Consider the following 15,674-nt stretch of genomic DNA (forward strand, 5'->3'; position numbering starts at 1 on the left):
GCTCAGGTTTGGAGGGCTGAAGGGTCTGTTCCTGGGCTGTAAATTTTCTTTGTTCTTTGTTGAATAGCATTACTGCTGTTCTTAGGGAGGATATTGCTGGGAATACATCCAGGGATGTTATTTGGGTGGAACTGAGAAATAAGAAACTGATGATCACCTTATTGGGATTGTATTATAGTCCCCTAATTGTCAGAGGGAAACTCAGAAACAAGTTTATAAGGAGATTTCAGTTATCTGAAAGAATAATAGGGTGGTTATGCTTGGAGATTTTAACTTTCCAAACATGGACTTGGACTGCTGTAGTGTTAAGGGTTTAGATGCATAGGAATTTGTTCAGTGTGTACAAGAAAATTTTCTGATTCAATATGTGGATATACCTAATAGAGAAGTTGCAAAACTTGACCTACTCTTGGGAAATAAGGCAAGGCAGGTGACTTTGGGGCCAGTGACCATAATTCTATTAGTTTTATAGTAGTGATGGAAAAGGATAGATCAGATTTAAAAGTTGAAGTTCTAAATTGGAGGAAGGCTAATTTTGATGGTATTAGATTAGATTAGATTAGATTACTTACAGTGTGGAAACAGGCCCTTCGGCCCAACAAGTCCACACCGACCCCGCCGAAGCACAACCCATCCATACCCCCACATCCACCCCCTACCTAACACCACGGGCAATTTTAGCATGGCCAATTCACCTGACCTGCACATCTTTGGACTGTGGGAGGAAACTGGAGCACCCGGAGGAAACCCACGCAGACACGGGGAGAATGTGCAAACTCCACACAGTCAGTCGCCTGAGTCGGGAATTGAACCCAGCTCTCTGGCGCTGTGAGGCAGCAGTGCTAACCACTGTGCCACCGTGGTGGCAAGAACTTTCAAAAGTTAATTGGGGGCAGATGTTTGCAGGTAAAGGGATGGCTGGAAAATGGGAAGCCTTCAAAAATGAGATAACGAGAAACAAGTCCAGATATAGTATATTCCTGTTAGGGTGAAAGGACAGGCTGGTAGGTGTAGGGAATGCTGAATGACTAGAGAAATTAAGGGTTTGGTTAAGAAAAAGAAAGAAGCATATGTCAGGTATAGACAGGATAGATCGAGTGAATCCTTAGAGTACAAAAGCAGTTGGAGTATACTTAAGAGGAAAATCAGGAGGGCAAAAAGGGGACATGAGATAGCTTTGGAAAACAGGGTTAAGGAGAATCCAAGAGGTTTTTACAAATACATGAAGGACCAAAGGGTAACTAAGGACAGAACAGGGCCCCTCAAAAGATCACCAAGGCAGCCTATGTCTGGAGCCGTAAGAAATGGGGGCAATACTAAACAAGTATTTTGCATCAGTGTTTACTGTGAAGAAGGATATGGAAGACATAGAATGTGGAGGAATAGATGCACACATCTTAAAATGTCCAAATTAAAGAGGAGGCGGTGCTGGATATCTTTAAATGTATAAAAGTGGACAAATACACAGGACTTAATCAGGTGTACCCTAGAAGATACGGAAGTGATTGCTGGGCCCCTTGCTGAGATATTTGTATCATCAATAGTCACAGGTGAGGTGCTGGATGATTGGAGATTGGCTAGTGCGTTGCCACTATTTAAGAAAGGTGGTAAGGAAAAGCCAGAGAAGTATAGACCGGTGAGCCTGTGGTGGGCAAGTTTTTGATTAGATTAGATCCCTACAGTATGGAAACAGGCCCTTCGGCATGGATCGGATAAATAGACAGTTCTTTTCCCTGGGGTGGAGTCCAGAACTAGAGGGCATAAAAGGTTTAGGTTGAGAGGGGACAGATATAAGAGGGATCTAAGGGGTAACCTTTCCACCCAGACCTTGGTGCATGTATGGAATGAGCTGCCAGAGGAAGTAGTGGAGGCTAGTACAATTATGGAATTTACAAGGCATCTGGATGGTATATGAATAGGAAGAGTTTAGAGGGAAATGGGTCAAGTGCTGGCAAATAGGACTAGATTAGGATAGGATATCTGGTCGGCATGGATGAGTTGGACTGAAGGGTCTGTTTCCATGCTGCACATCTCTATGACTCTATGACAGACTGCATACCCAATTAAGAATTAACAGAGGTGGGGAAGGTAGGAATATTCTGTAGTGTGCTGATGATTTACAATGCGAATCATTAAGATTTTTTGACCAGCAGTGCAGACAGAGGGTAATGACAAAATGAAGATTATGCACTTCTCTCAGGGCAGAAATAATAAAAATGTTAGTCATTGTGCACCTTGTCAATTGAATAGAACCTACCACATTTGCAAACTTTAGTACAACAATACCACATTCTATTACCTAGGGTCATAGGCTACACTCCATTATCTGGAATCATGGGCACAAATTTTCAGATGGCAGAGTTTCCCATCTTGCCATTCAGTTAGCAGAGAATTCTCGAAGGTCAAGGACCCTGTGAGGTGAGCAGGCAGGAAGGAGGTTAATGGGCAGGTTGGAGAGGATGAGATGGATGGAGAGAAAGGACTATGAGGGGGTTATGAGCTGGGTGAGAGTTGGTCGCAATGATGGATATATGTGAACCTCCAAAGGAAGTCACCTTCCCCTATTCCCAACACCAGCTCACACGGCTACATGATTGGCACGGGCCACTTGTGACCTGGGTAAAATAGCAGTGGGACAGGATGAAGCTCTTTATTGGCCATTACTATGCTTCATAGGTGCAAGTAGGAACATAATAGGGGCATTCAGGCAGCTCCACACTGGATTTCACCAGCTACGCAACTTTTCCCTGCTGACAGGAGACTGTAAAATATCACAAACAGAAGTACCGCAACACTGAAGGTTAGATGTATAGTCTGTAAACAATAAATAGGATCTGTTCAGGTTTGTGGAATTGGAGGGTTAGTTATAGAAAACATAATTAAGTGATGGATTGAATTGCTGAATTTCTACAATTTTAAAATGGAGGAATGCAGTCACTTCTATAAACAGTTCATTTTCAGAATAAAAAAATGCTTTCCAAAAAAATATGCTCATCAACTTTAACTTCAAAAATGGATCTATATGTATATGAAATTAACTCACCCCTTCATCACTGGATGAATGCAGCAGAAGAGATGAAATACTTGGTTCTAGAAGCTGTATTTGGAAATGAGGGAACAGAAACAAAATTTGGTCAGATTTGTGAACACACTGGATTTTGGTATATTCCAAAATGAAGAAAATCTTTGCCTTGACTCCACCTGCACTAACTGGTGCAATTCTGAAAATTCTACAACTTGCTTTCCCCAACAAACAGACCTCCCATAATACTGATATATGCAGGCCTACTTTCTGGAATTTAACTCAATTCCACATGTATAATTTTTACATTTACTTCCAAAATCAACCTCAATCACCAGTGAGAATACCCTTCATAATCAGAAAAGTTAGCAAAACTGATACCTGGTCAATTTTTCTCAAAGGCACTCAAATTATGTTCAATCCTTTTACATGCCACAATTGCACTAATTCTCTCTAGTATTACTCTTGAAGACAATTAAAATATTAGTACAGTATGGTATTTGGGATTATGTTCACAAACAAACTTTGTTTGCCCTCGTCAAATGGAAGTACAAAGACACAGCAATACCATACAAACACAATCTTCAGTCAAATGTCTGAAGAAATTGTCTTAATGGCCGGATAAAGAAGTGCATAAAAGTAATAAAATTACTTTAAGGATGCTACGTATGTACTATCACAAATTGATTTCTGTGTGGTATGATGCAAAGGAAATGTTTAGAAAGAACACTGTTAACTGAGTATATACCTTTGGGCAAGTTTAGTATCCTATTGGTTTTTCAAGTTTTAAAATTTTGCTGAACATTCCATTCTAAATATTATGTTTGATATTCATCACTTCCTCATCACTTGCTTCACTTTATTTAATCCATGTACTTGTAAACATTAAGACGCATTACTTAATGAATATTAACCTTATTGGCAAAATTATTCAGCAGGAAAGCCTTCATACAGTTCCTGATTCAGTTAATCTGAACTTGAATTCCAGGTGAAATTTATCAAGAGTAACATCCTTAATGAGCAGTTACGTACGGCAAAGTGGTATGAAGTGAAAGGAAATTTGACAATGTGGTGTTAAGCAATATTTCACAATGGCCTATATACAACTACGATTGAAATGCTTACAATACTGTCCAATTGAGTATATATTATTACTCATGAATAAAAGAGGTCTTAGATCATCTTACCCTCTTAACAAAAATAAACCAATATAGAAGGAATAAAACACAAAAAGTACAAATACGAGGTAACTTGACCTTCATGAAAAAAATGTTTCAAGTTTTAACAAAATAACTTTCAGGCCAGTCTAAGATGTGACTGTTTTACAATGATGTCAAGGTAGCCAGTTCTAATATTACATAACAAACAGTCAGGGTAGGCAGGGACAAGGTAGGACTAATAAATTAAACTGCATTTATTTCAATGCAAGGGGCCGAATGGGGAAGGCAGATGAACACAGGACATGGTTAGGAACATGGGATAGGGATATCATAGCAATTACAGAAACATGGCTCAGGATTGGCAGATTAATGTTCCAAGATACAAATGCTACAGGAAGGATAGAAAGGGAGGCAAGAGAGGAGGGGGAGTGGCATTTTTAATAAGGAATAGCATTACAGCTGTGCTGAGGTTGAATATTCCTGGAAATACATCCAGGAATGGGTGGAACTGAGAAATAAGAAAGGGATGATCACCTTATTGGGATTGTATTATAGACCTCCTAATAGTCAGAGGGAAGTTGAGAAACAAACTTGTAAGGAGATCTCAGCTATCTGTAGGAAAAATAGGGTGGTTATGGTAGGGGATTTTAACTTTCCAAACATCGACTGGGACTGCCATAGTGTTAAGGGTTTAGATGGAGAGGAATTTGTTAAGTGTGTACAAGAAGATTTTCTGATTCAGTATGTGGATGTACCTACTAGAGAAGGTGCAAAACTTGATCTACTCATGGGAAATAAGGCAGGGCAGGTGACTGAGGCGACAGTGGGGCAGCACTTTGGGGCCAGCAACTAATTCTATTAGATTTAAAATAGTGATGGAAAAGGATAGACCAGATCGAAAAGTTGAAGTTCTAAATTGGAGAAAGGCCAATTTTGATGATATTAGGCAAGAACTTTCAAAAACTGACTAGGGGCAGATGTTCGCAGGTAAAGGGACGGCTGGAAAATGGGAAGCCTTCAGAAATGACATAACGAGAATCCAGAGAAAGCATATTTCTGTCAGGGTGAAAGGGAAGGCTGGTAGGTATAGGAAATGCTGGATGACTAAGGAAATTGAGGGTTGGTTAAGAAAAAGAAGTAAACATATGTAAGGAAGAGACAGTTTAGATTGAGTGAATCCTTAGAAGAGTATAAAAGCAGTAGGAGTATACTTAAGAGGGAAATCAGAAGGGCAAAAAGGGGACATGAGATAGCTTTGGCAAATAGAATTAAGGAGAATGCAAAGAGTTTTTACAAATACATTAAGGACAAAAGGGTAACTAGGGAGACAATAGGGCCCCTCAAAGATCAGCAAAGCAGCCTTTGTGTGGAGTCTTAGAAAATAGGAAAGATACTAAACGAGTATTTTGCATTAGTATTTACCGTGGAAAAGGATATGGAAGATACAGAATGTAGGGATATAGATGGTCAAGCCTTGCAAAATGTCCATATTACAGAGGAGGAAGTGCTGGATGTCTTGAAACGCATAAAGGTGGATAAATCCCCAGGACCTGATCAGGTGTACCCGAGAACTTGGTGGGAAGCTAGAGAAGTGATTGCTGGGCCTCTTGTATCATCGATAGTCACAGGTGAGATGCTGGAAGACTGGAGGTTGGCTAACGTGGTGCCACTCTTTAAGAAGGGTGATAAGGCCAAGCCAGGGAACTATAGACCAGTGAGCCTGACATCGATGGTGGGAAAGTTGTTGGAGGGATTCCTGAGGGACAGGATGTACATGTATTTGGAAAGGCAAGGACTGATTAAGGATAGTCAACATGGATTTGTGCATGGGAAATCATGTCTCACAAACTTGATTGAGTTTTTTGAAGAGGTAACAAAGAGAATTGATGAGGGCAGAGCGATAGATGTGATCTATATGGACTTCAGTAAGTTGTTCGACAAGGTTCCCCATGGGAGACCGATTCGCAAGGTTAGATCTCACGGAATACAGGAAGAACTAACCATTTGGATACAGAACGGGCTCAAAGGTAGAAGACAGAGGGTGGTGGTGGAGAGTTGTTTTTCAGACTGGAGGCCTGTGACCAGTGGAGTGCCACAAGGATCGGTGCTGGGTCCTCTACTTTTTGTCATTTAAATAAATGATTTGGATGCAAGCATAAGAGGTATAGTTAGTAAGTTTGCAGATGACACCAAAATTGGAGGTGTAGTAGACAGCGAAGAAGGTTACCTCAGATTACAACAGAATCTTGACCAGATGGGCCAATGGGCTGAGAAGTGGCAGATGGAGTTTAATTCAGATAAATGCGAGGTGCTGCATTTTGGGAAAGCAAATCTTAGCAGGGCTTATACACTTAATGGTAAGGTGCTAGGGAGTGTTGCTGAACAAGAAAACCTTGGAGTGCAGGTTGATAGCTCCTTGTAAGTGGAGTCACAGGTAGATAGGATAGTGAAGGCGGCGTTCGGTATGCTTTCTTTTATTGGTCAGAGTATTGAGTACAGGAGTTGGGAGGTCATGTTGCGGCTGTACAGGACATTGGTTAGGCCACTGTTGGAATATTGCGTGCAATTCTGGTCTCCTTCCTATCGGAAAGATGTTGTGAAACTTGAAAGGGTTCAGAAAATATTTACAAGGATGTTGCCAGGGTTAGAGGATTTGAGCTAGAAGGAGAGGCTGAACAGGCTGGGGCTGTTTTCTGTGGAGCATCGGAGGCTGAGGGGTGACCTTATAGAGGTTTACAAAATTATGGAGGGGCATGGATAAGATAAATAGACAAAGTATTTTCCCTGGAGTGGGGGAGTCCAGGACTAGAGGGCATAGGTTTAGGGTGAGAGGGAAAAGATGTAAAAGAGACCTAAGGGGCAGCTTTTTCATGCAGAGGGTGGTATGTGTATGGAATGAGTTGCCAGAGGATTTGGTGGAGGCTGGTATACAATTGCAACATTTAAAAGGCATTTGGATGGGTATATGAATAAGAAGGGTTTGGAGGGATATGGGTCGGGTGCTGGCAGGTGGGACTAGATTGGGTTGGGATATCTGGTCGGCATGGACGGGTTGGACCGAAGGGTCTGTTTCATGCTGTACATCTCTATGTTGCAGCATCTATGTACTGTTCTAACATGGTACAAATTAAGAGGAATCTAGCAATGAACAGAAATCAAAGATCTTTAAAGAAAGGATTTCTATCTATAATTTCCAAATTTCTTCATCCCTATTGCCAAACAACCTCTTTTTACCGAAGAACTGGGCTGGTCAGGACTTGAGACAGCTCTATGGCTGCCACTAGTGCTACTCTGATTAGTCAATTTGTTTTCCTTCTTTGCCCCTAGAATGAAAGCATTACACTAAAGTAAGATGCTTCATTAAGGTGTTACTGAGAACTGACTGCACACACTTCAAGTCTTCACATTCAGCTTCAGAGGTAAATTGCCAAAAAGTCAAACCATAAGACATAGGAGCGGAAGTAAGACCATTCGGCCCATCGAGTCCACTCCGCCATTCAATCATCGCTGATGGGCATTTCAACTCCACTTACCCACATTCTCCCCTTAATTCCTTGTGACATCAAGAATTTATCAATTTCTGCCTTGAAGACATTTAGCGTCCCAGCCTCCACTGCACTCTGTGGCAATGAATTCCACAGGCCCACCACTCTCTGGCTGAAGAAATGTCTCCGCATTTCTGTTCTGAATTCACCCCCTCTAATTCTAAGGCTGTGTCCACGGGTCCTAGTCTCCTCGCCTAACGGAAACAATTTCCTAGCGTCCACCCTCTCCAAGCAATGTATTATCTTGTAAACATTCAACCCTTTGATACATGATTTCAGCCTTTGTAGACTCCAGCAGGACATTTATAATAAACAGATTTTTAGGGTGTAGGTTTTCCCGCTGAGCTGTAGATTTGATATCCAGACGTTTCATTACCTGGCTAGGTAACATCATCAGTGGCGACCTGCAAGTGAAGCCAAGCTGTTATCTCCTGCTTTCTATTTATATCTTTCTCCTGGATGGGGTTCCTGGGGTTTGTGGTGATGTCATTTCCTGTTCGTTTTCTGAGGGGTTGATAGATGGCATCTAGATCTATGTATTTGTTTATGGCGTTGTGGTTGGAGTGCCAGGCCTCTAGGAATTCTCTGGCATGTCTTTGCTTAGCCTGTCCCAGGATAGATGTGTTGTCCCAGTCGAAATGGTGGTTTTTTTGCCTCTGTGTGTAGGGCTACGAGGGAGAGAGGGTTGTGTCTTTTTGTGGCTAGCTGGTGTTAGTGTATCCTGGTGACTAACTTTCTTCCTGTTTGTCCTACGTAGTGTTTCTTGCAGTCCTTGCATGGAATTTTGTAAATAGAAAGCAGGAGACAACAGCTTCGCTTCACTTGGAGGTCGCCACTGATGATGTTACCTAGCCAGGTAATGAAACGTCTGGATATCAAATCTACAGCTCAGCGAGCAAACCTATACCCTAAACCTCAACCTGAGCTACAAGCTTTGCACAGATTTTTCTTCAATGTAGAAATCTTGTAATTATTTAAGGTAATATTTCAACACTGCATTATACTTTATCACAGTGAATGGATAATCTGGAAACCAGAAGTGAATAACTGTTACCTTGATTTTTATGGTACTATGGGGTAGGTCTGGATACTGCAGAAATACTTCCAATTGCATTTTTGTAAACGGTGTCATCACAGACTGGGCACATAGACAGCAGTAAAATGATTCACTGCGACAAGAACAATTTGATGTTTAAAACATACAAATAAAATAATGCTGAGAATTAATTTAATATTTGAATACAGCGTAATGATTGCATAATCTTGGTAAAATACATTGAAACACAAGAATGGAGATTCAGCATGGATTTCTCTATTTTAGTTATCTGATTTTACCAGGTCCATCAGGGGATTCAATAAGTAGCACTCAACTGATTAACCTTTACAAAGGAAAGGAAAGATAAATGACCAAGTCCACACACACTTACCCACTAGTGTCCAAAGAATTTTCAGGTTTATCAAAGGCCTGAAACCAGGATACAACATAAATACTTTGAAAACAACTATACAGAAATATTATCAGGGATTTGGATATCAATTAGTTGGATACTTGCTTGGTCAGGAAATTCTGCACAGTACTGAAGGCTCTACAGTCAGCAACAAAAGTAACCAGGACAATTTTTTTCTGATGCTGCTGTAATGTAGGTATGTGTAGCAATTACATGGAAAAGTCCTACAAATATTAACAGATCAAATTTCCAAATTAATTGGGATAGACATTGACCAGGATGCAGGGATGATTTCCTTGGTTTTCTTTGAATAATGTTCTGGGATCTTGTATGTTCATCTGATGCTAGGAAATAATTTCTGAGCAGTTTCTGCGGCTGCAAATGTAAGTTTGCCACTCACATTTACACACTTATTATCAAAGATGGGGAACCAAAATATAAACTATAACTTATCTGAATAATTAGAATAGAGGTAAGCTGAAGGTTTGCTGCATGTTGCTCCCTCACTAAGTATCATCTATTTTCTCCCAGGTCACCAATCTGACACTGGCTGTTTGCTGCTCCTTCACTGTGTCCTATGTCCAATTAACACTCCTACCTGTTTCTGTGGATTGCACTACCTAAATGGCTCTGACCATCATTCATTCCCTGTTGAGCCAATGTTTCCTGCTTGTTCGCTTGAAACCAATACTGTGATATTGGAATAGCATTGTGTAAATAACTCATTAATGTTGTGCACTTTATTTGTGGGAAACATTGCTGATACTCCAAATACAGTCTTAATCTTCATGAGTAAAAGAATGGAATTTTGCTCAGGAACCTAATAACTTTCAATAACAGATTCAGGGATATCAATCAACCTTTTTTTTGTTCATTCTTATCTAATTTTGGAAAACATTATGGTGAATTACCTTGAACAATGACAACCATCGTCATATTGGTACAACCACGTCATTGTTAACAGCTCCAGGATGGTGCACAACTTAGAGGAGCAACCTTGGGTGAATTTGAGAACTTAGTAGGGAATTGAATATTAGTATATTCAACTTGAAATATTTGTTCTGTTTTATTGCCTCCACAAAAGTTGCTAGATCTGCTAAATATTTTTGCTTTTATTTCAGATCTCCAGCATTTACAGTGTTCCACATTCATCCAATTAACATGATCAAAGAAGGCATAAGGCACACATATAAAATGAAAATAGTGCTGTTTCCCTTTAAAATTTGTCTCAGATTTACATGTACTGACCTTTCTCCATGTTTCTTTTCCAGTTTTCCATTTCCACATCTATTGCAAGCTATCCACGAAAAAGCATTAGCCTCATCAACACCAACCACATTTCCTGATAAGCAAAAGAAACCTCCTATTTACAGGCATACTTTCAAGTCAAAATGAACAGAACAAACCAAAAGTGCACACAAGAATTTTGGGTTAACTGAATTTGAAGGCAAGTAATTTTAAACAATGTCATTGGTATCATTTTCAAACATCAAACAACAATTATTCATTATTCGGAGATGCCGGTGTTAGACTGGGGTGTACAAAGTTAAAAATCACACAACACCAGGTTATAGTCCAACAGGTTTAATTAAACCTGTGCTTCCGATTAAACCTGTTGGACTATAACCTGGTGTTGTGTGATTTTTAACAATTATTCATTGACCTCCTGTAGCGCAGCTCACACACAAAATTGCAAATAATTTCTTAACTACATATAAACAGTGAAGGACAGTCAATAAAGAAGAAGTTGAAAACAGTTGGGCCAGGACACTGCCTGGAAGAATCCTGCAGCAATGTCCTGTGGTTGACCTGATTGGTTGGAAACAACCACAGATGTTTGCTAATGGACCCGTTCAGAGATGTTATTACACATCTCAGAAGCAGGTGGGCTTGAATTTGGGCCTCCTGATTCAGAGGTAGGAACACCACCATTTCCCATCCAAAAATCACAATTATCTTCTTTTAATGTCATCAACCTGTAGCCTGTTTTCTCCCTAATTCCCAATTACTTCAATTTTAGTATGGTTTTTTGATGGCGCACACTGTCAAATGCTGCCTTGATGCCAAGGACAGTCACTCGGAGCTGGCGTTTGGAATTGAGCTATGTTAGCAAAACCCAAAATAAGCCCTAGTGAACAAGTTATTGGAATCTACTGACAATGACAGCTTCCATTATTTTGCTAACAACTAAGAGTAAACTGATAGGCTAGTAATTGACCAGTTTAGATTTCCTTATTTTGGCATGGATTTCAGTGTTCCTCTGTTGGAACACCTTGGCTAAGGTTGCAGCTAGTTTTGGAAGACAAGCCTTCAGTACTCCAGCTAGGATGTTGTTAGGAAGTTTGGCATGTCTAATATATTTGATAACTATTTATGGATTTTGCACAGAGCTAAATTGGCTGGTAAATTACAAGGGGAATTGACAGGGTGGCACTGTGGCACAGTGTTAGCACTGCTGCCTCACAGTGCCAGAGACCCGGGTTCAATTCCCACCTCGGGCGACTGTCTGTGTGGAGTTTGCACATTCTCCCTGTGTCTGTGTGGGTTTCCTCCCACAGTCCAAAGATGTGCAGGTTAGGTGAATTGGCCATGCTAAATTGCCCATAGTGTTAGGTGAAGGGGTAAATGTAGGGGAATGGGTCTGGGTGGGTGGGTCTTCGAAGGGTCGGTATGGACTTGTTGGGCTGAAAGGACCTGTTTCCACACTGTAGGGAATCTAATTGTTTAAGACAATTCATGATGAGAATGATGTTTATGCAGAATAATCTTATGCAGAGAAATCTTAACCTTGCCCTTTATTTGTTGGTCGAAAATATTCATAATTCTGAAGTATTGAGAAAGTATAATGTAGTGATTGTAACAAGGTCAGCCAGATGGTTGTCAAAGAATATGAGCTCCCTGATTGGGACTGTTAATCTGGGCAGAAGTCAGAACCCAAGGCAGAAAACTAGCCACCAGAATACATGAACATCAACTAGCCACAAAAAGGCATGCCCCACTCTCACTAGTATCCTTGCATACAGATGCACTTCAATTCTGATATCTACTATGTTTAAACCGATGATGAACAAGGATAAAATCATTATCAAATGGCTGAGAATCCATCTATATAAAATCAAGTCCCTGATGCTGACAATATATTCCCACAAGGGGCAAGTAAATCCTATTATAGTGTGCTTTTGTGTAATTTACTGCCACTACACAAATTGAATAACCTCCTAACATCAGAGAGAAATCCACAATCATTACAAAAGGGCCTGATTTTGTCTCTGTACAACTGAATAACGTTGTCTCTGAATTGACAGATTTGGCTAAGGAATATCACAACCCTAAGCGGCCTCCAATTTCTGAGATGCTATCAGTTTTACTTGTCTATTTGAGAACCAGGGAAAACTGTATAAGGATTTTTGACTAGGTTAAGTCTACTGGCAGAAGCATGTGAATTTGGTTTAACTCTTAGTGAGATGCTGGGAGACTGTTTGGCATGTGGGATTGGTGATATAACCATGCAAAAGTACCTAGTGGTTGAAGCCCAACTGGTCTTCAAACAGGCACTACAATTGGGTTGATCACTGGGAAATGCGACATGTGGAGCACATCAGTTACATGGTATTGTAATGGAAGTGGACACGCTCGCCTGCCTGGCTGAGCTTGCGGAACACTACTTCAGTAAAGCATAGCCTCGTTCAGGACATATCCTAAACAGAGGGATTCCAGATCAGCCCAAATCAAATCAAAACTAAGCTAAGCCTCAGCCAAACGGTTAATAATTTCTTCAGGATCTGGGCAGGCAAGCCACTATAGTCGTTGCTGACATACGGACTCAAGAGAGCAAAAGTGTCCGCTAGCCCAAATTGAGTAAGAGAACTCGTAGGCAAGTATCCAGAAGTGTGCACACCTTAGAACGTTCACCTACATTTGGTTTGGAATAATTAAATTGTTCAGCAGCATCCAAATCAGAACCAAAATTAACATCTGGTTAAATGGTCACATGGTTCTAATGGAGGTCTATATCGACGCAGCCATTTCAGTAATTGCAGAACCAGTCTTTAACAAAATTCACTCTGGACTCCAACCCTTAACTTTCTGCAAGATCTTGGCTAGACAAAGCACCTATACCATGGAGCCTTTGCAAATTAAGACTACAACTTCAATTCCGGTCTCTTATGAAAAACAGCTGATTCAATTACAACTGATTGTAGTAAAGGCTCAGACTCAAGGCTCGGCCTTGATGGCTCAAAATTGGTTGAGAAACATTTCCCTAGTTTGGCTCAGCATTTTTTGATTAGAAAATGGCTGCCTGAGTGAAGTTTTGTTAAATACCCGGAGGTTTTTCAGGAAGGTCCAGAGATGATCAAAGGAGCCAAGGTCATCTTGCATGTCAAACAGGAAGCAATTCCACAATTCTGCAAGGACGGTCCAATGCCATTTGCCGTACAAAAGGAGATGCAGAAATCAGGAGGCTAGAAAGCAAAGGAATCATCAAACCAGTCTAATTTACGGAATGGCTATCACCAGTCATATCGATGGTGAAGTCCAATGAGTCAGTCTGTTTCTGTGGGGATTTTAAACAACGGTCAACCACTTTTTGCAGCTGCATAAATACTCAATCCCTCACATAGAAGATTTATATGCAAAGCTGGTTGGGGGTGGAGGGATTCCTTCATGAAGCTGGACATGAGCCATGCATACTTGCCACTGCAGTTAGATAAGAATTTCCAGAAGTATGCTACAATTAATACCCATAAGGGTTTGTACCAATATACGAGACTGCCATTTGGGGTAATGTCAGCCTGTGCAATGTTTTAGTGGGTGATGGATTTTACAAGGTCTACCCCAGGTTATCATTTGTCTGGATGACATGCTAATAACAGGGAAGACCAATAATAAGTATCTAGGGAACTTGGGCATAATCTTCAGATGTTTCTCGAGGCCGACATATGCCTTAGAAGGAGAAACTTTGTTCCAGGCACCCCAAGTGACCAACTTGGCCTACAGAGTTGACAAAACCAGATTACACCTGTTGGAAGATAAAGCGAGGGTGATCAAAAGTGCCCTGGCTCCAACGTCTGTACTGGAGCTTAGGTCTTTCCATGGGCTGGTGAATTATTATGGAATGTCCACACGTAACCTGGCCTCCATCCTGGACCTTTTCATCAACTCTTAAAAAGGGGTCAGCATTGGAAATGGTCACATAGCCAAGCAATAGCTTTCAGGGAAGTAAATAAACAGCTATCATCCTCTAAAATGTTGACACACTATGATCCCAGTAAGATCTGGTATTGATATGCAATGCATCCCTGTATGGCATCGGGGTAGTATAAGCACATAGGTGGCCCAATGGAGAGGAACATGGATCTAGGACTTTGTCTAATGCAGAGCGTAAATACAAACAGATACAGAGGAAAGTTTGGCAGTCATATTTTGAGTCAGGAAGTTCCACTAATAGTTTTACAGCAAACATTTGTAATAACAATGGACCACAAACCCCTGCTAGGTCTACTAAAAGAGGTCAAGGCAGTGCTGTCCAAAGCTTCAGACCGAATTCAACCTTGGGATCTGATATTAAGTGCGTATAATTACAAGTTGGAACACTGCCCGGGAGACCAAACGATGCATTGAGCTGGCAGATAGACCACCGCTGGTCCCGCCACTGGAAGAATCTGTAGTGGGTTTTAAATTTTCTGGACATACTTCCAGTCACAGCTGACAATATCAGACTTTGGACATAGACAGATCAGGTCTTGGCAAAACTGAAACAGTTGCTGGTGATAGAGGAAACCAAAGGGCCATTACAATCATTATTGAAATCTTTTTGGACAAGGAGAGACAGTAGAGGACGGCAAGATTGATTGTCCTGAGCAAAGGTTATCACCAGATACTGGTTGAACTACACCAGGGCCATCCAGGAGCTTTCAAAATGAAGATGTTATGTCTGGTGGCTTGTACTGGATGCAGTCATAGCCGCATTGGCGAGTGGCAACAAGGACAAAAATAACCACTAGCAGATACCCCACATTCTTGGGAACGGCTAAATAAACCCTGGATCCAGTGACACTTCAACTATGTAGGTCCTTTCATGGGCTCAATGTTCTTAGTCACTGTGGATGCGAATTCCAAGTGCTGGACGTGCACAGAGTTCATTCATCAAACACTAGGATGATTTTAGAAAAATTGTTCACATCTTTTGCAATACACAGACTCCAAAAAGTGTTGGTCACAGATAATGGGCCGTCATTTAACATCAGGGAATTTGAGCATACATAAGATCAAATGGTATTCGTCATATAAGGAATAGCTCCATTCCATCTATCACCCCAATAGCCTGACAGAAAGTGCAGTCCAAACTTTGAAGACAGGCTTAAAGAAAAAGCCTACAGCTTCACTAGAGACCAAACTGTCCCAGTTCCTTTTAGTTATAGGGCCACCCCTCATGCAACTAGGGATAGCTCCAGCAGATTTGCTCATGGGGAGAAGACTCTGCAGCAGGTTAAATATG

The 15,674-nt window shown here is 41.0% G+C and overlaps 1 protein-coding gene and 1 long non-coding RNA gene across 7 annotated transcripts in view; one reads left to right on the top strand and one right to left on the bottom strand.

The window, feature by feature from the left end:
• spidr (scaffold protein involved in DNA repair) overlaps window positions 1–15,674 on the bottom strand; it is a 284,198-nt gene that overhangs the window by 8,382 nt on the left and 260,142 nt on the right. For 5 of the 6 annotated variants that reach the window (XM_043688286.2, XM_043688285.2, XM_043688288.2 and 2 more), the window contains 3 exons: window positions 10,424–10,517; window positions 8,782–8,896; window positions 3,044–3,097 (listed from right to left, as the gene is read on the bottom strand). In XM_043688286.2, the coding sequence (XP_043544221.2) occupies window positions 3,044–3,097; window positions 8,782–8,896; window positions 10,424–10,517 (263 nt within the window). Of the gene's footprint in view, window positions 1–3,043; window positions 3,098–8,781; window positions 8,897–10,423; window positions 10,518–13,498; window positions 13,639–15,674 lie in introns of those variants that run through there. The other variant, XR_015756994.1, reaches the window with a different exon arrangement.
• LOC148150176 (uncharacterized) overlaps window positions 1–15,674 on the top strand; it is a 55,894-nt gene that overhangs the window by 8,255 nt on the left and 31,965 nt on the right. The gene's annotated exons all lie outside the window — the stretch shown is intronic.

The sequence above is a fragment of the Chiloscyllium plagiosum genome, unplaced genomic scaffold, assembly GCF_037043375.1.
Source record: "Chiloscyllium plagiosum isolate Xiang-an unplaced genomic scaffold, Cpla_swu_hap1 HiC_scaffold_4, whole genome shotgun sequence".
Taxonomy (NCBI): Eukaryota; Metazoa; Chordata; class Chondrichthyes; order Orectolobiformes; family Hemiscylliidae; genus Chiloscyllium; species Chiloscyllium plagiosum.